The sequence below is a fragment of the Lolium perenne genome, chromosome 4 (assembly GCF_019359855.2).
Source record: "Lolium perenne isolate Kyuss_39 chromosome 4, Kyuss_2.0, whole genome shotgun sequence".
Lineage (NCBI taxonomy): Eukaryota > Viridiplantae > Streptophyta > Magnoliopsida > Poales > Poaceae > Lolium > Lolium perenne.
The window spans coordinates 197,704,139-197,727,861 of record NC_067247.2 but is presented as its reverse complement, the minus strand read 5'-3'; the positions used below and the strand labels follow the sequence as shown (position 1 = coordinate 197,727,861).

The window sequence follows — 23,723 nt, the reverse complement described above, 5'->3', positions numbered from 1 at the left end:
AGCAATTTTTCAAAACCTGGAGCATATATTATCAAAACCTGTAGCATATAATATTCTCCAGAAGTCATATGCTTGTACCAGCACCATACATTCATCACCATTCTCCAACAGAGATAAATAACAAGGAATCATATGCTTGTACCAGCACCATACATTCATCACCATTCTCCAATAGAGATAAATAACAAGGAATCATATGTAATTGTCCAACATCAAATAGTAGGCAGTAGCATCATCACTGATAGACTTTGGATAGTTTAGATACTTACATATCTCTAGCCTTGTTTAGATTGATTCTATAACCGGTTTAGGTGTCTTGCTAATCAAGACAATATCCCACCTAACCTTTCCTTGTAAGTTGTAAAATCTTTGACATATATATATGGAGATGAAGCCACCCGTATGAGGTGTGCAATCCTTCCCAATCTCTTCCCTAGCCTGAAACTCTTTCATGGTATCAGAGCTGCGATCCTAAATCGCATGTCGCTTCCACAATGAGCTCATCTGCGCTGTCGATTTCAACCGTGGCAAGCACCACCTCTGACACTGCGCCGAGCACTATGGCCGGCGCCTTCATCTCCACGCCGACGCCTGCCTCGTTGGCCTCTTCCATCACGGTCAAGCTCTCGGGAGAGAACTATCTCTTCTGGCGCGCCCAAGTCGGCCCTCTCTTGAGGAGCCATCTCCTGATGGGGTACGTGGACGGATCTAATCCGTGCCCCGCAGAGGAGATCACCGTCACCACCGGCGAGACGACGACCCAACATGCTAATCCAGCCTTTGGGCGATGGGTGCAGACCGATCAGAGCATCCTCTCTGCCTTCGTGTCATCCATGACTGAGGGCGTGGTTGGCATGGTGCTTTTCGCCAAGACTGCTCGCGAGGCGTGGGAGACGCTCGCCGGCGCCTTCGCCTCCACATCGGTCGCATGCTCAACCGGCATCCGCACTCAGATGGCCGATCTCAAGAAGAACGACATGTCGATCAATGTCTACTTCCACCGCATGAAGGCCCTCGCCGACACCTTGGCGTCCATCGGCCAACCTCTGAGGGACGAGGAGTTCATCTCCTACCTCCTGGCTGGCCTCGACTCGGACTATGATGCCCTGTACGAGGTCATCAACGCGCGTACGACGACCATCCCCGTCCGCGACCTCTTCGCACAGCTGCAGGCGACCAAGCATCGTCAAGCCGCGCGTCGCGCCGATCTGACGGCGAATCAGCACGCCGCGGCCTTCGGTGCCTTTGGTGGCGCCCCTGTCGTAGCCTATGGGCGCGCCGGCCCCTATCGTGCGCCGGCTCCTTCGCCCTTCGCGCCCACTCAGATGAGGTCGGCGCCATCCACTTACTCAGGCGGCGGCAGCACAGGTGGTGGTGGCCGCGACAACCATGGCCGTGACAGCCGCGACAGCCACGACAACCGCGATAGCCGTGGTCGCGACGGGCGCCCTCATCCTACGTGCCAACTCTGCGACACCGTGGGGCACATCGCCTCGCGCTGCTGATACGTCCAAAACGTATCTACTTTCCCGAACACTTTTGCTATTGTTTTGCCTCTAATTTGTGTATTTTGGATGCAACTAACACGGACTAACGCTGTTTTCAGCAGAACTGCTCTGGTGTCTCGTTTTTGTGCAGAAATCCAACTTTCGGGAAAATCCTCGGAATTTATGCAGAAGGCCCTATTTTCCCAGAATAATGACGGAGCCAGAAGGACAATTAAGGTGGAGGCCCGAGGGCCCCACACCATAGGGCGGCGCGGCCCAGGGGGGCCCGCGCGGCCCTGTGGTGTGGCCCCCTCGGCTGGCCTCCGACGCCCTCCTTCGGACTATTTATCGGCCTCGACCTAAAAACGCACGGGGAGAAGTCAAAGTCGCCAGAAACCCTCCAGAACGCCGCCACATCGCGAAACTCCGTCGCGGGAGCCAGAAGTCTCCGTTCTGGCACTCCGCCGGGACGGGGAATTGGAGGAGATCATCACCGCCATCACCGCCAACGCCTCTACATCAACCAGCCATGTTTCCCCCATCCATGTGTGAGTAATTCCCCCGCTGTAGGCCAAAGGGGATGGTAGGGATTGGATGAGATTGGTCATGTAATAGCATAAGATTGTTAGGGCATAGTGCCTAGTGTCCGTAATTGGTACTTTGATGATATTGTTGCAACTTGTTATGCTTAATGCTTGTCACTAGGGCCCGAGTGCCATGATCTCAGATCTGAACATGTTATTGTTTCATGAAGATAATCATTGTTTATGGTCTTATCTATAAGTTGTATACACATGTCGCTGTCCGGAACCGATGGCCCCGAAGTGACAGAAATCGGGACAACCGAAGGGAATGGTAGCGATGTGAGGATCACATGTGTTCACGGAGTGTTAATGCTTTGCTTCGGTACTTTATTAAAAGGAGTACCTTAATATCCAGTAGTTTCCCTTGAGGCCCGGCTGCCACCGGCTGGTAGGACAAAAGATGTTGTGCAAGTTTCTCATTGCGAGCACGCACGACTATATATGGAACACATGCCTATTGATTGCTTTGTACTTGGACACCGTTTTATTATTATCTGCAAATGCCCTGCTATGATTGTTACATGAGTTTCTCTCATCCATGCAACGCCCGTCATCCGTCCCCGTGCCTACAGTATTTTAATCCTGCTGTTTACTAAAATCACTACTGCTGTCTCTGTTACTCTGCTGCTGTTATTTCACTCTGCTATCGCTATAAAGCTGTTACCTCTTGATAAACTCTTGCGAGCAAGTCTGTTTCAGTGCAGCTGAATTGACAACTCCGCTGTTAAGGCTTCCAAGTGTTCTTTGTCTCCCCTTGTGTCGAATCAATAAATTGGGTTTTACTTCCCTCGAAGACCCATTGCGATCCCCTATACTTGTGGGTCATCAAGACTATTTTACGGCGCCGTTGCCGGGAGCATAGCTTTATTTGGAAGTTCACTTGGATTAATATTGTTCGCTGCAAATTCTCCATCATGGGTAAACCTCGCGATACTAAGATCACCATATTACCATCCACTACAAGAAAAGGTACAATTCTGAATACCTCTGCTGCTCTTGATTCACCATCTGTGATTGATAAACTTGTTTCACCGCCGCATGCTTCACATGCGGGTACTTCTGCTGAATCTGAAAACTCTCATAATATTGATAATGTTTCTGCTGTGCTTGATGATAGTGGTTCATTGGGATCTTTTCTAGATGCTACAATTGCTAGGTCTAGACAAATTGAAAATACTGAAACTCCTAATGCTACTACACCTGTTAGTTCACCTGAACTTGATTATTTTAGTGATGATCCTGATGAAGATTATGTGGAGCTTAATGATGATTTTATTGAAAAATGCAATGCTACTACTGATGCAAGAAAAATTAAAAAGTTGCTTTGAGAACATGCTGTTAGATATAAACTGTCTCCTGATCCTAAGTTTGCCACATCTCCTATAAACATTAGGGATAAAGATTATGATTTTTCTCTTGATTTATCTCATATAGCTATTGTTGAGAAAACACCCTTTTGTGGTACTGAAAAAGAAAGTGTTGTTGAACACATGACTGAGTTATCTACTCTTAGTAGCTTGTTTTCTGATGATGTCAAGATGCGTACTTACTTTGTTGCTAAAATCTTTCCATTCTCATTAAAGGATGACGCTAAAACTTGGTATAATAATTTGCCACCTAATTCTATTAAAAGTCCAAAAGAATTGCTTGATGTCTTCTTCCGCAAATACTTTCCTGCTAGTGCTCAACATATTGCTTTGCAGAGAATTTATAATTTTGACCAGGGAGATGAAGAGAAATTGCACGAGGCTTGGGCGAGATTTTGCTCTCTTATTAGAGCTCGGCTTTGAGCATGATCTGGAAAAGCATGATTTACTTGATATATTTTATAGTGGACTAACCATTGAGTCTAGGGCGTACCTGGATAGTTGTGCTGGTTGTGTTTTCAGGAAAAGAACTCCACGACGTATTTGAAGAATTATTGGCTAAAATAAGCCGGAATCATGATGATTGTACTACGCCTGAACCAACTCCAACGCCAATATTGAAGAAGAGGGGTATGATTAAATTGAATGATGAAGATATGAGGGAAGCCAAGAAGTCTCTCAAGGAGAAAGGTATTAAATCTGAAGATGTGAAGAATCTACCTCCTATAGAAGATATATGTGAGATAATTCCCCCTTCATCCATGATTGAGGTAAACTCCCTTCAACGCTTTACTAGGGAGGATATTCCGTATTCAAAGCCTCCTGCACAATGCTTAGATGAGTTTGATAATTATATTGTTAAGCAAGAAAATTTTAATATGAGAGTAGAGAATCACTTAATGGAAAATTCTCGAGCTATAAGTGAATTGCATGATATTGTGGAGAGAACCTCCAATGATGTTAAGATGCTTGTTAAACATTTTCATATGATTCAAACTCAAATTGATCAACTCACTAAAGTGCAAAATGACTTGTTAGGGAATAATTCTAAAGAGAAACATGCTTATGAAGTAACAACTAGAGGTGGTGTCTCTACCCAGGATCCTCTATATCCTAAAGGGCATCCCAAAAGAATTGAACAAGATTCTCAACGCATTGAACCTAGTGCTCATTCTAGGAAGAAAAAGAAGAAGAAACATAAAAATGTTGTAGAATCCTCTGAACATGTTAATGATCCTAATAGTATTTCTATTTCTGATGCTGAAACTAAAAGTGGTAATGAACATGATAATGATAAAGATAATGATAAGAATGATACTCCTGATAAAGAAGAGGTTGAAGAAGAACCTGAAAAGCATGCTAAAAATAAAAAGTATACTAAAGAAGATTTTATTGCTGAGTAACATGGTAATGAAAGAGAACCTTGGGTGCAAAAGCAAATGCCTTTTCCTGCTAAGAAACTAAAATCAAAGGAAGAAGAACACTATAATAAATTTTGCGATTGGATGAAACCTTTATTCTTGCAAATCCCTTTGACTGATGCTATTAAATTGCCTCCTTATTCAAAGTATATGAAAGATATTGTTACTAACAAAAGGAAAATCCCCAATGAGGAAACTTCCACTATGCTTGCTAATTACTCTTTCAATGGCAAAATACCAAAGAAGTTGGGCGACCCAGGTATACCTACTATTCCTTGTTCTATTAAGAATAATTATGTTAAAACTGCTCTATGTGACTTGGGAGCCGGTGTTAGTGTTATGCCTTTTTCTCTTTATAAGAGACTTTACTTAGATAAGTTGATACCTACTGATATATCTTTGCAAATGGCTGATAAATCCACTGCTATTCCTGTTGGTATATGTGAGAATGTTCCTGTTCAAGTTACTACTAACTGCTTGATATTAACTGATTTTGTTGTGTTGGAAATGCCTGAAGATGATAATATGTCTATTATTCTTGGGAGACCTTTTCTTAACACCGCAGGGGCTGTTATTGATTGCAATAAAGGAAAAGTTACTTTCAATGTTGATGATAGGGAGCATACCGTTTATTTTCCCAAGAGGATTGAGAAAGCGTGTGGAGTTAATACTATTTCTAATGTGAGAACTATCAAAGTGGGAACTATTGATTGTCCTATATATGAGCCTAAAGAAGAATATCAAACTCTCGTGATTGGATCCATATCAATACAATTCAAGGTAACATGATTGATTTGAGGTTTATTTCTTCTTATGCTATGAAAAAGTTATTTGGTGACAAGACTTGATCAACCTTGTTAACGGATACTTTTTATATGCATAGAGGAGGTAAACAACATATCTTTCTTCCTCCACTTCCTCTAGTTGCTGTAGCATTTTTAATTTGCAAAGTTCCTTAGTTATTTGAAGATTTCAAAAAATTTCCTGGCCAGTAATAATAAACTAAATACCCAGAAATGTGCGTTTTTCAAAGTTTTCAAAAATTCACAAAAATTATACCGTTGGTCCTATTTTTCGACGAGGCACCTGGGAGCACCAGAGGATGACCTGTGGGGCACCAGAGGGTGCCAAACCACAGGCCGGCGCGGCCAAGGAGGTGGCCGCGCCACCATGTGGTGTGGGCCCCCCTTTGCCCCACTTTGTCATCTCTTTCTCCCAGCACCTTCTCTCTCCCGAAAAAACTCGTACCAAGTTCCTCTCACTCGCGTTTTTGCTCCAGAGCTCCAGATTTCTCGATCTCTTTGCTCAGCCCAGATTTCTGTCTGAAATTTGGCACATTTGCTCTTCGGTATGTGACTCCTCCACCCATCCAAGTAGAATTTTGTTTGGTTGAGTATATCTTGAATATTTTGCTGCTGTAGTTAACATGTTTAGTGAGCTTGCATGCTTGTTCTAAGTGGTAGAAACTAGTTTTGATGCATGATTAGTACTCTAGCAAGTTCCTATGGTAGTTTCCCTCAATTATATGTCACCAAATCAAATTTTTATATCATTTGTTGAAAATTTCAGAGAAGCTATGAAGAAGTTCAACTTTGGAGAGTTGTTCAAGAAAGGGACAACCAGCACCGGGAGGCCTTCTAGGGCCGCCACCCGGATTAGGCGATCATACAATGAAGACATCATCGCGCCTAGCTTTGCGCCCGAAGAGGACAACGGGCCTCCTAATGCTTCGACTTTTCCATGCTATGATTTTCTAAGGAATGCAGGGATATTGGAGGATTTCTTAACCCTTGTCAACAGGGCAGGGTTAACCACCTATATGGGAGATGAAAGGGAGCAATACTACTTGCTCACCAAAATCTTCGTCGAGAGTTTCCAGTTCAACAACAAACAATATGAGCCAACAGTTGCATTCAGGATCTATGGTAATCCTGTTACTATGCAATTGAAGGATTTTTGTCGTGCCTTGGATATTGCCCCTGTAGGTACAGCAAGTAGGATTGATGACAACCCCCGGGACTTGTTGGAGCTCTATCGAGGGATTACCGATGATGATTGTCGCACCATTCAGCGTGGCAAGATAAGGAATATTCAACTCGCCGCCATTAAGTATTTTGCATACTACATTGCTACTAGCATTCTTGGTAGGGAGAACACTAGCAACATTTCTAGTTACCATCTTGCTTTCTTGAATATTGCACTTACTGGTCAAACATCTTATCACCTTGGTGCTCTTATTGCTCGCCGCCTGACTACCAGGGGGCCTATTTTTGGAGGAACTATCGCACTGCGTGTTTTAACATATCTAAATCTTCCTATTGATCCTAATGATGTGCCATTGGCCCCTAGGAAACTTGATATTGTTGCTATGAAGAGTCATCATTTTGTTACCACTGATTCTACTTTAGATAATATGGTGTATAGAATGTTGTTTTCTGACGGGGATGAGAAAGAAATTCCTCTTCCCCAACTAGGTTTGTTAAGTATTGACAGGCAATCATGGTCGTGCACTAAGGAGGAAGTGGATGAGCATTTGAAGATAAAAGACTTCCACCAGCAACATGACTCCGAGGACGCCGGGGCCTCCTACGACCACACTGTCACATATCCGGGTGCTTCTTCTAGCACATACCCGGAATACGATCCATCTTCGTCATACTACGGAGACACTACTTCATGGGATCGATGGGATTGAACTCCACTTAGGCCAAAAGCCTAAGCTTGGGGGGAGGTATACCGGCATCACTCATTCTTTGCATATTATGGTTGCTGGATACTTTCACATACTTGTTTTGTTCGTTTGAGTGGTTTCCTAATGAGAGGAAGATGATATTTGGGGAAGTGCTGTCTGAAAACAGATTCTGGAATGTTACCGTAAAAATTCTCAAAAATAGCCAGAGCGTCATTTTGAGCTGCCAATTTTTGTGCAGGTTCCCCAGGTTGTTATCTAACTTTCATTAGTTGAACACTTTTCGATCTGAGCAACGTAAGATTTTTGTACAAATCGATTTCTGTACTGCTGTCAGGTTTTGGCAGATTTCTGCCATCTCGCTTTTCTGTGTTTCTTTTAATTTGCTATTTCTTGTTCTTGCTTTGTTTCTTTCCCAAAACACAAAAAGACCAAAAATATTTCTGTTGTTTCTCTTCACCATTTGTTTGCTTTGGTTTCTTGTATTTGTTTCGCTTAATTTGCTATTACTAGTTTGCTATAAGAAAACCCAAAAAGATTTTGCTTTGTTTGTTTGTTTCCTCTTGTTCTTGTTTCTAATTTGAAAACACCAAAAATATTTGCTGTTCTTCTTTGGTTTGTAAAGTTCTTTATGAGTTCAATGGTCTTCGGTGGCTGGAGCGTGGTTTTCATTTCATATTATCCAAGCTACACAAGTGAAAAGGCAATAATGACGATCTACGACAATCTGATTGTGGTGAGAGGCTGGTATGAACTCTATTTGTTTTCATTTTTGTACATATACTCATCCATATGAGCATGCTTAGTTGGTTCATGTGAAGTATATGTTATTTGAGAAAGTCTAGTAGTTCATGATCTCTCATGTTTAGCTCCAATTTATTAATATGAGTAGCATGTCATGTATGTTTGTTTGCATTGTTTTATTCATAAGTAAGTATGGCATTGTGGTATCCTCCTCTGAATAATTCATTTATATCGACTTGGCACATGCTCACGCATGCATATGACTGAACAAAAAGTCAATTAAGCCTCGATGATCTATATTGCTTCAGAGTTCTTGTATCACTTTTATGCCTCCGTTAATTTATTTTGCCGCAAGCATGATTATGACGATTCTTGCTCTCTTGATTTGTCGCTCCCTAGTCTATTGCTAGCCTTCACTTGTACTGAGCGGGAACGCTGCTCGTGCTTCCAAACACCTGAAAACCAAGTTGTTCCAAAGTGTCCACCATAAATACCTATGCATGGCATTTCAAACCATTCCAAGTAAATTCTCGTGCGCTACCTTTAAAACCTTCAAAATGCTTCTCAATTTGTGTTTATGTTTCATAGCTCATGAGGAAGTATGTGGTGTTTAGCTTTCAACCTTGTCATTTACTTTTGACGGACTCTCATATGGACTAGTGGCACATCCGCTTATCCAATAATTTTGCAAAAAGAGCTGGCCATGGGATTCCCAGTCCCGAATTAATTAACTTAAATAGACACTCCTCCATGGTTTGTGATTGATGGACGGCACCCGAAGGATTCGGTTAGCCATGGCTTGTGTAAGCAAAGGTTGGGGGGAGTGTCATAATCATAATAAAACTAAAATAAAAAGGCACTCCTTCATGGTATGAGATTGTTGGCAGGCACCCGAGGATTCGGTTAGCCATGGTTTGTGCAAGAAAGGTTGGAAGGAGTGCCAAATAAATATGCAATAATTCATGGGAGCCGCTCTTGAAAGTCCGGTTGGCGAGGTAGTTAGTGTACCCATTACCATTCATTGACAACAACAAACACCTCTCAAAATAATTTTACTCCTGTCTTTATAAAAATAAAAAGCTCTAGCGCATGTTAATCCCTGCTTCCCTCTGCGAAGGGTCAATCTTTTACTTTTATGTTGTGTCTCCATTATTTCTTTGAGCACTATCTTGAGAGCACAACTGTCATTCTTAGTATAATATGCTTGTCTCAAAATATGATTGATTGTGGTATAACTTTGATGCATTTATCTTTGACAATCACTACTTCTAGTCTTTCTATGAACTCCAAAGGTGCCCGGGCATTTATGTTTTGCCAACCAAATACAGGCAAGCGAGATACCACTTTATCATACTCTCTTATGAACATTGCAATCTTGCTTATATACATGATTCATGATGCTTCTTATTAATTGTTGGTACCTCTCCATGATTGACATAGCTGTTAGATGATCTTATTTGCATGTATCTCATTATGAACTGCTTAAGTATTAGCCATTGCATGAGAATATATACATCATATGAGCAAATGTGTTCGTGAAAGTTCTTTTATCGCTCAGTTGTTAACTGAATTGCTTGAGGACAAGCAATAAGCTAAGCTTGGGGGAATTTTTACGGCCAAAACGTATCTACTTTCCCGAACACTTTTGCTATTGTATTGCCTCTAATTTGTGTATTTTGGATGCAACTAACACGGACTAACGCTGCTTTCAGCAGAATCGCTCACAGTGTCTCGTTTTTGTGCAGAAATCCAACTTTCGGGAAAATCCTTGGAATTTATGCGAAGGCCCTATTTTCCCGAGAATAATGACGGAGCCAGAAGGACAATTAAGGTGGAGGCCCGAGGGCCCCACACCATAGGGCGGCGCGGCCCAGGGGGGGCCCGCGCGGCCCTGTGGTGTGGCCCCCTCGGCCGGCCTCCGACGCCCTCCTTCGGACTATTTATCAGCCTCGACCTAAAAACGCACGGGGAGAAGTCGAAGTCGCCAGAAACCCTCCAGAACGCCGCCACATCGCGAAACTCCGTCGCGGGAGCCAGAAGTCTCCGTTCAGGCACTCCGCCGGGACGGGGAATTGGAGGAGATCATCGCCGCCATCACCGCCAACGCCTCTACATCAACCAGCCATGTTTCCCCCATCCATGTGTGAGTAATTCCCCCGCTGTAGGCCGAAGGGGATGGTAGGGATTGGATGAGATTGGTCATGTAATAGCATAAGATTGTTAGGGCATAGTGCCTAGTGTCCGTAATTGGTACTTTGATGATATTGTTGCAACTTGTTATGCTTAATGCTTGTCACTAGGGCCCGAGTGCCATGATCTCAGATCTGAACATGTTATTGTTTCATGAAGATAATCATTGTTTATGGTCTTACCTATAAGTTGTATACACATGTCGCTGTCCGAAACCGATGGCCCCGAAGTGACAGAAATCGGGACAACCGGAGGGAATGGTAGCGATGTGAGGATCACATGTGTTCAGGGAGTGTTAATGCTTTGCTCCGGTACTTTATTAAAAGGAGTACCTTAATATCCAGTAGTTTCCCTTGAGGCCCGGCTGCCACCGGCTGGTAGGACAAAAGATGTTGTGCAAGTTTCTCATTGCGAGCACGCACGACTATATATGGAACACATGCCTATTGATTGCTTTGTACTTGGACACCGTTTTATTATTATCTGCAAATGCCCTGCTATGATTGTTACATGAGTTTCTCTCATCCATGCAACGCCCGTCATCCGTCCCCGTGCCTACAGTATTTTAATCCTGCTGTTTACTAAAATCACTACTGCTGTCTCTGTTACTCTGCTGTGTTATTTCACTACTGCTACTGCTATAAAATTGTTACTACTGATAAACTCTTGCGAGCAAGTCTGTTTCCAGGTGCAGCTGAATTGACAACTCCGCTGTTAAGGCTTCCAAGTGTTCTTTGTCTCCCCTTGTGTCGAATCAATAAATTGGGTTTTACTTCCCTCGAAGACTGTTGCGATCCCCTATACTTGTGGGTCATCAGCTGCTACAAGCGGTTCAACCGCGACTTCCTCGGCATGGGCAATGACGGGCGTGACATCGAGAAACAGCTCGCCATGGCCATGGCGGCAACCGGCAATGGAGGTGGAGGAGGTGCCACCACATCATACCCGATGGATCCAGCATGGTACGCTGATTCAGGCGCCACCCACCATCTCACGCACGAGTTGGAGAAGCTGACCACCAAGGAACCCTACCGTGGCCAAGACCAAGTTCATGCCGCCAACGGCAAAGGTATGAATATCCATAATATTGGTCACGCATTGCTTCCTACTCCATCATCACAACCACTTAAACTCAATAGCATTCTTCATGTTCCTCATGTTACTCGTAATCTTCTTTCTATGAGTAGACTTACACATGATAATCCTGTTTTCGTTGAACTTCACCCATATGATCTTTTTGTCAAGGACCGGGCCACGAGGGAAATTCTGCTTAGAGGTCGGTGTCGTGGTGGTCTCTACCAAATTCATGCTCCTATCATCAAGCAAGCACTCAGCAGCATTCGCGTCTCCCATGATCAGTGGCATGCTCGCTTAGGCCACCCTGCATCCCCCGTCGTCAAGCATGTTCTCCATAAGCATGAGTTACCATTAGAGTCAAGTTCAAATAAAGCCATTTGTGATGCTTGTCAGCAAGGCAAAAGTCACCAATTGCCATTTCCTTTATCAAACCGTGTAACCGCAGCTCCTTTAGAGCTTATTTTTCTCGGATGTGTGGGGCCCTGCCCAAACTTCTATTAGTGGTTATAAATTTTATGTGAGCTTTATTGATGCCTACAGTCGCTTTACTTGGGTTTATCTACTCAAACATAAATCTGATGTCTACAATGTGTTTATTCAGTTTCAAAAGCATGTTGAGCGTCTTCTTGATCGGAAAATCGTTCATGTGCAAACAGATTGGGGCGGTGAGTATGAGTAACTCCACCCTTTCTTTCAGGGACTTGGCATATCACATCGAGTCTCTTGCCCCCATACACACCAACAAAACGGTACCGCTGAGCGCAAACATAGACACATTGTTGAAACTGGGCTTACTTTACTTGCTCATGCATCCTTGCCTCTCCATTTTTGGAGTGATGCTTTCTCGACCGCATGTTTTCTCATCAACAGACTACCCAGTCGCACCACTAATATGCAGCCACCTATAGAACGTCTGTTGCATGAAACTCCAGACTATACCTTCTTTAAGGACTTTGGTTGCGCCTGTTGGCCCCATCTCCGTCCCTACAACAATAATAAGCTGGATTTTCGTTCAAAAAAATGTGTGTTCTTGGGTTACAGTTCGTTACACAAGGGTTACAAGTGTCTCCATGTTCCCTCTAATAGGGTCTACATCTCGCGCGACGTTGTCTTTGATGAGTCGTCTTTTCCATTTGCCAACATGCCCACCCCATCATCTCACATACCCACAGAATCATCTTTACTTTCTGCTGACCAATTTATGGATATTGCATATGCTCCTCCTTTGTTGGCTAATCATGGTACAGGTCATGGGCGTGCTACTCGGCTGGAGATTCTAACTCCTGAACAGGATGTTGGTCGTGATCCGGACGATCACGTCGATCACGGGAGTCCTCACGTCGCGCGCATGGATCATGCAGAGGCTCCCGACTCCTCCTCGGGCTCTGTGTCTGACACGCGTACAGCACGCGACCGTTGGGAACCCCAAGTGGAAGGTGTGATGCGTACGGCGGCAAGTTTCCCTCAGTTAGAAACCAAGGTTTATCGAACCAGTAGGAGTCAAGAAGCACGTTGAAGGTTGATGGCGGCGAGATGTAGTGCGGCGCAACACCAGGGATTCCGGTGCCAACGTGGAACCTGCACAACACAAACCAAGTACTTTGCCCCAACGAAACAGTGAGGTTGTCAATCTCACCGGCTTGCTGTAACAAAGGATTAGATGTATAGTGTGGATGATGATTGTTTGCAGAGAACAGTAGAACAAGTATTGCAGTAGATTATATTTCAGTAAAGAGAATTGGACCGGGGTCCACAGTTCACTAGAGGTGTCTCTCCCATAAGATAAATAGCATGTTGGGTGAACAAATTACAGTTGGGCAATTGACAAATAAAGAGGGCATGACCATGCACATACATATTATGATGAGTATAGTGAGATTTAATTGGGCATTACGACAAAGTACATAGACCGCTATCCAGCATGCATCTATGCCTAAAAAGTCCACCTTCAGGTTATCATCCGAACCCCTTCCAGTATTAAGTTGCTAACAACAGACAATTGCATTAAGTATTGCGCGTAATGTAATCAATAACTACATCCTCGTACATAGCATCAATGTTTTATCCCTAGTGGCAACATCACATCCATAATCTTAGAGGTTTCTGTCACTCCCCCAGATTCACGGAGACATGAACCCACTATCGAGCATAAATACCCCCTCTTGGAGTTACTAGCATCAACTTGGCCAGAGCATCTACTAATAACGGAGAGCATGCAAGATCATAAACAACACATAGATATAAATTGATAATCAACATAACATGGTATTCTCTATTCATCGGATCCCAACAAACACAACATATAGAATTACAGATAGATGATCTTGATCATGTTCGGCAGCTCACAAGACCCGACAATTAAGCACAATGAGGAGAAGACAACCATCTAGCTACTGCTATGGACCCATAGTCAAGGGGTAGACTACTCACACATCACTCCGGAGGCGACCATGGTGGCGTAGAGTCCTCCGGGAGATGATTCCCCTCTCCGGCAGGGTGCCGGAGGCGATCTCCTAAATCCCCCGAGATGGGATTGGCGGCGGCGGCGTCTCTGGAAGGTTTTCCGTATCGTGGCTCTCGGTACTGGGGGTTTCACGACGAAGGCTATTTGTAGGCGGAAGGGTAGGTCAGGGGGCGTCGCGAGGGGCCCAGGAGACAGGCTGGCGCGGCCAAGGGTGGGGTCGCGCCGCCTACCCTCCTGGCCACCTCGTGGCCCCACTTCGTTGACTCTTCGGTCTTCTGGAAGCTTCGTGGCAAAATAGGACCCTGGGCGTTGATTTCGTCCAATTCCGAGAATATTTCCTTACTAGGATTTCTGAAACCAAAAACAGCAGAAAAAAAGCAATCGGCACTTCGGCATCTTGTTAATAGGTTAGTTCCAGAAAATGCACGAATATGACATAAAGTATGCATAAAACATGTAGATATCATCAATAATGTGGCATGGAACATAAGAAATTATCGATACATCGGAGACGTATCAGCATCCTCAAGCTTAGTTTCTGCTCGTCCCGAGCAGGTAAACGATAAACAAAGATAATTTCTGGAGTGACATGCCATCATAACCTTGATCATACTATTGTAAGCATATGTAGTGAATGCAGCGATCAAAACAATGTATATGACATGAGTAAACAACTGAATCATAAAGCAAAAACTTTTCATGAATAGTACTTCAAGACAAGCATCAATAAGTCTTGCATAAGAGTTAACTCATAAAGCAATAATTCAAAGTAAAGGCATTGAAGAACCACAAAGGAAGATGAAGTTTCAGCGGTTGCTTTCAACTTATAACATGTATACCTCATGGATATTGTCAACATAGAGTAATATAACAAGTGCAATATGCAAGTATGTAGGAATCAATGCACAGTTCACACAAGTGTTTGCTTCTTGAGGTGGAGAGAAATAGGTGAACTGACTCAACAATAAAAGTAAAAGAATGGTCCTTCAAAGAGGAAAGCATCGATTGCTATATTTGTGCTAGAGCTTTGATTTTGAAAACAAGAAACAATTTTGTCAACGGTAGTAATAAAGCATATGTGTTATGTAAATTATATCTTACAAGTTGCAAGCCTCATGCATAGTATACTAATAGTGCCCGCACCTTGTCCTAATTAGCTTGGATTACCGGGATTATCGCAATGCACATGTTTTAACCAAGTGTCACAAAGGGGTACCTCTATGCCGCCTGTACAAAGGTCTAAGGAGAAAGCTCGCATTGGAATTCTCGCTATTGATTATTCTCAACTTAGACATCCATACCGGGACAACATAGACAACAGATAATGGACTCCTCTCTAATGCATAAGCATGTAGCAACAATTAATTTTCTCATATGAGATTGAGGATATATGTCCAAAACTGAAACTTCCACCATGGATCATGGCTTTAGTTAGCGGCCCAATGTTCTTCTCTAACAATATGCATGCTCTAACCATTAGGTGGTAAATCTCCCTTACTTTAGACAAGACGGACATGCATAGCAACTCACATGATATTCAACAAAGAGTAGTTGATGGCGTCCCCAGGAACATGGTTATCGCACAACAAGCAACTTAATAAGAGATAAAGTGCATAAGTACATATTCAATACCACAATAGTTTTTAAGCTATTTGTCCCCTGAGCTATATATTGTAAAGGTAGAGGATAGAAATTTAAAGGTAGCACTCAAGCAATTTACTTTGGAATGGCGGAGAAATACCATGTAGTTAGTAGGTATAGTGGACACAAATGGCATAGTGGTTGGCTCAAGGATTTTGGATGCATGAGAAGTATTCCCTCTCGATACAAGGCTTAGGCTAGCAAGGCTATTTGAAACAAACACAAGGATGAAGAGGTGCAGCAAAACTCACATAAAAGACATATCGTAAACATTATAAGACTCTACACCGTCTTCCTTGTTGTTCAAACTCAATACTAGAAATTATCTAGACTTTAGAGAGACCAAATATGCAAACCAAATTTTAGCATGCTCTATGTATTTATTCATTAATAGGTGCAAAGTATATGATGCAAGAGCTTAAACATGAGCACAACAATTGCCAAGTATCACATTATCCAAGACATTTTAGCACATTACTACATGTATCATTTTCCAATTCCAACCATATAACAATTTAACGAAGAAGAAACTTCGCCATGAATATTATGAGTAAAGCCTAAGGACATATTTGTCCATATGCTACAGCGGAGCGTGTCTCTCTCCCACACAAAGAATGCTAGGATCCATTTTATTCAAACAAAACAAAAACAAAAACAAACCGACGCTCCAAGCAAAGCACATAAGATGTGACGGAATAAAAATATAGTTTCAGGGGAGGAACCTGATAATGTTGTCGATGAAGAAGGGGATGCCTTGAGCATCCTCAAGATTAGACGCTTGAGTCTTCTTGATATATGCAGGGGTGAACCACCGGGGCATCCCCAAGCTTAGAGCTTTCACTCTCCTTGATCATGTTGTATCATCTCCCTCTCTTGATCCTTGAAAACTTCCTCCACACCAAACTCAAAACAACTCATTAGAGAGTTAGTGCACAATCAAAATATCCATGTTCAGAGGTGACATAATCATTCTTAACACTTCTGGAAATTGCACAAAGCTACTGAAAGTGAATGGAATCGAAATATCCATCGAACATATCAAAACAGGCAATGCGAAATAAAAGGCAGAATCTGTCAAAAACAGAACAGTTCGTAATGACGAATTTTATTGAGGCACCAGACTTGCTCAAATGAAAATTCTAAAACTGAATGAAAGTTGCGTACATATCTGAGGATCACTCACGTAAATTGGCATAATTTTCTGAGTTACCTACAGAGAATTTTGCCCAGATTCGTGACAGCAAAGAAATCTGTTTCTGCGCAGTAATCCAAATCTAGTATGAACCTTGCTATCAACGACTTTACTTGGCACAATAAAACACTAAACTAAGATAAGGAGAGGTTGCTACAGTATTAAACAACTTCCAAGACAAAATAAAAACAAGGTACTGTAGTAAAAACATGGGTTGTCTCCCATAAGCGCTTTTCTTTAACGCCTTTCAGCTAGGCGCAGAAAGTGTGTATCAAGTATTGTCGAGAGATGGTGTATCAACCTTACCTTGGGCTTTACCCTTACCTTTCTTGTTCTTTTTCTTTCTCTTTGATTTAGGAAATATATGACTTCCCCCCGGTGTAGAGGTGAATTTCAGGGTGCCTTCTCCCATATCTATGACTGCTCCCAATAGTTTCAGCAGGGATCTTCCGAGTGTGATTTGTCCTGTCCCTACACATTCAATAACAAGATAATCAATGGATATTGTTCTTCCAAGAATGGTTGTATGCACACCTGCGACTATTCCCTTAGGAATTATAACAGAGTTATCAATAAGAGTTATTTCTTCTCCTCCTTCATCAACTCCCCAAAGTTTCAAAGATTTATAAATGCTCTCAGGTATAAGGCAAAATTCAGACATAATATCACAATTGGCATGAAGAGTTTGATCACCGATAACAATTTTAACAGTAGGATCCCATAATGAAGGTTCAGAGTTCACTAAAACTTGTTCAAGACGATTACGAACATAGCGATAGTTGTCATCCAAGCGAGATGTACTTATCTCGAGATTGTTTAATCTATTATAAATGCTAATAAGGGCTGAATTAAAGTTATTAGCTGAATCATGTGATGCAACCAACTTCTTTATGGCATTAAAAGCTTGATCCCCATTGCAATTAAGGAAATCTCCTCCCACTAAAGCATCCAAGGCATATCTATAGCGAATCATAAGACCAAAATAAAAATTACTAAGGAGCAAACTTAGAGTCATTTGAGGTTCAGTTTTACGATAAGAAGTAAAAATTCTAGACCAAGCATCTTTAAAACTCTCCTCATCCCCTTGTTTAAAAGTGAAGACTAATTCTTCAGGTGAAGAAGTAACAGGTTCAGAGCTAGACATGGTAACAAAAGTAACTAATTTTTTTGTATTTTTAATATAGAGTGCAAGACAGTAAATAAAGCAAACTAGATAAAGTAAATGCAAGTAACTAATTTTTTTGTGTTTTTGATATAGCAAACAAGATAGTAAATAAAGTAAAACTAGCAACTAATTTTTTTGTATTTTGATTTAGTGCAGCAAACAAAGTAGTAAATAAAACTAAGCAAGACAAAAACAAAGTAAAGAGATTGGGCTGTGGAGACTCCCCTTGCAGCGTGTCTTGATCTCCCCGGCAACGGCGCCAGAAATTTAGCTTGACACGCGTACAGCACGTGACCGTTGGGAACCCCAAGTGGAAGGTGTGATGCGTACAGCAGTAAGTTTCCCTCAGTTAGAAACCAAGGTTTATCGAACCAGTAGGAGTCAAGAAGCACGTTGAAGGTTGATGGCGGCGAGATGTAGTGCGGCGCAACACCAGGGATTCTGGCGCCAACGTGGAACCTGCACAACACAAACCAAGTACTTTGCCCCAACGAAACAGTGAGGTTGTTAATCTCACCGGCTTGCTTTAACAAAGGATTAGATGTATAGTGTGGATGATGATTGTTTGCAGAGAACATTAGAACAAGTATTGCAGTAGATTGTATTTCAGTAAAGAGAATTGGACCGGGGTCCACAGTTCACTAGAGGTGTCTCTCCCATAAGATAAATAGCATGTTGGGTGAACAAATTACAGTTGGGCAATTGACAAATAAAGAGGGCATGACCATGCACATACATATTATGATGAGTATAGTGAGATTTAATTGGGCATTACGATAAAGTACATAGAACGCTATCCAGCATGCATCTATGCCTAAAAAGTCCACCTTCAGGTTATCATCTGAACCCCTTCCAGTATTAAGTTGCTAACAACAGACAATTGCATTAAGTATTGCGCGTAATGTAATCAATAACTACATCCTCGGACATAGCATCAATGTTTTATCCCTAGTGGCAACAGCACATCCATAATCTTAGAGGTTTCTGTCACTCCCCCAGATTCACGGAGACATGAACCCACTATCGAGCATAAATACCCCCTCTTGGAGTTACTAGCATCAACTTGGCCAGAGCATCTACTAATAACGGAGAGCATGCAAGATCATAAACAACACATAGATATAAATTGATAATCAACATAACATGGTATTCTCTATTCATCGGATCCCAACAAACACAACATATAGAATTACAGATATATGATCTTGATCATGTTCGGCAGCTCACAAGACCCGACAATTAAGCACAATGAGGAGAAGACAACCATCTAGCTACTGCTATGGACCCATAGTCCAGGGGTAGACTACTCACACATCACTCCGGAGGCGACCATGGCGGCGTAGAGTCCTCCGGGAGATGATTCCCCTCTCCGGCAGGGTGCCGGAGGCGATCTCCTGAATCCCCCGAGATGGGATTGGCGGCGGCGGCGTCTCTGGAAGGTTTTCTGTATCGTGGCTCTCGGTACTGGGGGTTTCGCGACGAAGGCTATTTGTAGGCGGAAGGGTAGGTCAGGGGGCGTCGCGAGGGGCCCAGGAGATAGGCTGGCGCGGCCAAGGGTGGGGCCGCGCCGCCTACCCTCCTGGCCACCTCGTGGCCCCACTTCGTTGACTCTTCGGTCTTCTGGAAGCTTCGTGGCAAAATAGGACCCTGGGCGTTGATTTCGTCCAATTCCGAGAATATTTCCTTACTAGGATTTCTGAAACCAAAAACAGCAGAAACAAAGAATCGGCACTTCGGCATCTTGTTAATAGGTTAGTTCCAGAAAATGCACGAATATGACATAAAGTATGCATAAAACATGTAGATATCATCAATAATATGGCATGGAACATAAGAAATTATCGATACATCGGAGACGTATCAGTGTCGCCCGGCTCCACGTCGGCCTCGCCCGAGCCAGGCTCTCCACGCCACGGCCCCGCGACAGGCCCCTCCACGACTTCTGCTGCTGGGCCCAGTCACACGGCTTCGCCGCAGCATCTCCAAACCGAAGCAGCGGACGGATGGCACCATCGCCTGGAGCGCCGTCTGTTTGGCTTCTGCTGCTACTGCTGTACCACGAGATCATCATGCAGCATTTCATGTTCCTCATTGGAGAGCAGCCATGGAGGAAGAGTATTCTGCCCTGTTGTGCAACGGTACCTGGCAGTTAGTTCCCCCCGTTCCTGGTGTCAATCTGATTGACTCTCGCTGGGTATTCAAAGTCAAGATGCATTCTGATGGTACAGCGGAGCGTTACAAAGCGCGTCTCGTCGCCAAAGGTTTCAAGCAGCGGCATGGTCTCGACTTTGATGAGACTTTCAGTCCTGTGGTCAAGCCTGCCACCATTCGTCTGCTCCTGTCCTTGGCCCTTGCTCGTGGTTGGCATCTTCGACAGCTCGACATTCAGAATGCCTTTCTCAATGGGGTACTTGATGAAGTAGTCTATATGAAGCAGCCGCCTGGTTTCACGGATTCTTCTCATCCTTCGCATTACTGTCGACTGATCAAGTCTCTCTATGGCCTCAAACAGGCGCCTCGTGCTTGGCATGCCCGTCTTAGCTCTGTTCTTGGGACACTTGGCTTCTCTCCTTCGACAACTGATACTTCCTTGTTTATTCTACATCGGCCAGAGATTACAGTCTACCTGCTGGTCTATGTAGATGATATCATTGTCATCAGTTCGTCCGTGGCTGCTATTCCGAGGTTGATTGGTGAGCTACGGTCTGAGTTCTCTGTTAAAGACCTTGGACTTCTACACTACTTTCTGGGCATTGAGGTTGATTCTCGCACTTCTGGAACTCTCCTTCTTCGGCAGCGCAAGTATGCTCTTGATCTTCTTGCTCGTGCCGGTATGCTCAAGTGTAGTCCAGCTCATACTCCCATGGCAGCTTCTGAGCGTCTTTGCAGTACTGACGGTGATGTTCTCTCTCCGGATGAAGCTACCAGATATCGCAGTTTGGTTGGTGGTCTTCAGTACCTCACCCTTACACGTCCTGATCTCTCTTTTGTTGTCAATAAGGTGTGCCAGTTCCTGCATGAGCCTCGCAGTTCTCATTGGTCCGCGGTGAAACGGATTCTCCGTTATGTGCGTCACACTATTGATGGTGGTCTTTGGCTTCAGGCTTCTCCCTTCACGTTACTTTCTGCCTTCTCTGATGCTGACTGGGCTGGCAGTGTGGAAGATCGGCAATCAACCGGGGGACATGCTATATTCTATGGAGGAAATCTGATCGCCTGGAGTGCTCGCAAGCAAGCCACAGTTTCTCGCTCGAGTACGGAGACTGAGTACAAAGCTCTTGCTAATGCGACAGCTGAGATCATCTGGATTCAGACCCTGTTACGGGAACTCCGTGTGTCGCAAGTTCAGTCCCCGATTTTGTGGTGTGACAACATTGGCGCAACATATCTCTCTTCGAATCCAGTCTTCCATGCAAGGACCAAGCACATCGAAGTGGATTTTCACTTTGTTCGCGAACGTGTGTCTCGGAAGCAACTTCAGATTAACTTCATCTACTCGAAGGATCAGTTGGCTGACATCTTCACCAAGCCTTTGCCTTTACCTTTGTATCAGCATTGTAAGCGCAATCTCAGCCTCATTGAGCCGGTTGAGATTGAGGGAGGGTGATAGACTTTGGATAGTTTAGATACGTACATATCTCTAGCCTTGTTTAGATTGATTCTATAACCGGTTTAGGTGTCTTGCTAATCAAGACAATATCCCACCTAACCATTCCTTGTAAGTTGTAAAATCTTTGACATATATATATATGGAGATGAAGCCACCCGTATGAGGTGTGCAATCCTTCCCAATCTCTTCCCTAGCCTCAAACTCTTTCAATCACCACTGCTACTGTAAGAATTATTTCTATAGCATGACAAGCAACAACATATATAGAGAAAATCCTGAATGAACGCAAGTGTATAACCATCTAATTAATATGCTAGTACTTAGACACTTGAGAAAGAAGGATTAAGCTGCCAGTACTTAGCAACAAATTCATGGTCGATCATGGCCAGAGAGGAGAGAGGGAGGGGCACAGGGGAAAAGCACGGGAGAGGCACATGGGGAGGCAGGGGATCTCACCGAGGGTGGCCGGAGAGGAAGGGGCACAGGGGAGAGGGAGGAAGGGGAGAGGAGGCTCACCGATGGCGGCGTAGAGGACCTCGAGGCAGGGGATCTCACCGACGGCGGCGCAGAGGATCGGTGACGGAGATCGGGGCGGCGCCGCCCCCACGCCCTCCTCCTCCTTCCCGCCGCCGTCCGCGTCGCCATCCTCCTTGGTGGGCTGGGGGATTTGTGAGGGTACGTGCAGAGATATATTGGGAGGACCTTATTTTTGTGGCGCATCCTCCTTGGTGCACCACAAAATGCTTTATTTTTGTGGCGCATCAACCTTGGTGCGCCACAGAATGTCTTATTTCTGTGGCGCACGTGGTACTGTGCGCCACAGAAATAGTGTACCCAATGTTTGGGGCTCGCCGGTTGTGGGGTCCACCTTATTTCTGTGGCGCATGCTTCTTCAGTGTGCCTCAAAAATAACCTACTTCCGTGGCACACCGTGTTATGTGGCGTACGCAAAACCGGTGCGCCACAGAATATCATCCCATCTATAGCTAGTATCCTACAAGTGTCCGTAGCTGCAACTGGGCCGGCTCGACGCCATGGACAAACTCGGTGAATTTGTCCGGGAGCCGCTTGATGCCGAGTGGGTCGTCGTCGATGCGGAGGAGGAACTCAAAGCAGCGCTCCTCCTGCGAAGACGAGGAGGGCGCAGGCAACGACGACCGTGGGGCCATAGCTGCTCCACCACGGCGGCCCCTGCCTCGGCCCCGGGGACGCCCAGGACTGTAGCCTCAACCGCCTCGCCGGCCAACAGGACCCGCCATGGACTTCCTCGCGGACATGGCTGCATCGCAGAAAGATCTAGGTGGCGCTACGATGGAGCTTGTGGCGGCCAGGGTTTGTGTGGAGGAGTGGATGAGGAAGAATAGTGTGGGCCCTCTTTATATAGGCTGCAGGCAAGCGACGGCCGCGGGACTTGTGGCGTCGCCATTATTGCATTGGCGGAGGTGTGCGGCGGCCGCTCGGCAGGCGAGGCATTGCCATTAACGTGGCGCACTACCGAAGCGACGCAGCGGCGCCAGTCGCTGGCGCGCCTAAGAAGACGCATCAAGCCAGGGTCGCTGCTAGGCGGGCCCGACAAAACGTCCGCTAGACGCGAGCGGACACTTTGCGTGTCCGCGCAGCGTCCGCATAGACACATCCGAGGCGCATATTTGGACCATGTCTGCATCGCCGCGGACGGCCCGATCACTTTGCGTCTTCCCGCTGGAGCAGGGACCCGATGCATTTTTCGGCCAGCGGACGCGCCGTTGGAGTTAATTTTTCGAAATGGGATTCACCCCGGCCTCTGCATCAATTGATGCACACAGCCTTTTATTAAAAAACTGAATATTCAAAGTTTACAATTCAAAGATCAACCCCGAGGGTCGATACAAATATCAACCACCGAAAAATAAGAAGTCTGCTAAGCAATCTAAGCATCCTGTAATCTTTTAACATGCAGCCAAGTAGCCTGGTAGAAAATATCTTGGGCAACCATTCGAATGCGGTTGCATCCAGAAACCATGAACTCCCACTGATCCTCCGGGAGCAAGAAGCGCCAAAGCTGGATCAAGTGGACCATAGTGTGAATAACCTGCAAGAAATTAGTGGAGTC

At 44.5% G+C, this 23,723-nt stretch overlaps 1 protein-coding gene across 1 annotated transcript; it reads left to right on the top strand.

Annotated features, from left to right (window-relative positions):
• The first annotated feature begins 689 nt into the window (after positions 1-689).
• On the top strand, positions 690-1,505 carry LOC139839248 (uncharacterized). The gene has a single exon (XM_071829300.1). The coding sequence runs from the start codon at positions 690-692 to the stop codon at positions 1,503-1,505; it is 816 nt and encodes a 271-aa protein (XP_071685401.1).
• Positions 1,506-23,723: the final 22,218 nt, after the last annotated feature.

Coding starts and splice junctions, on each gene's coding strand:
- LOC139839248 (XM_071829300.1), top strand. CDS start 690: ATGGGGTACGTGGACGGATCTAATCCGTGCCCCGCAGAGGAGATCACC.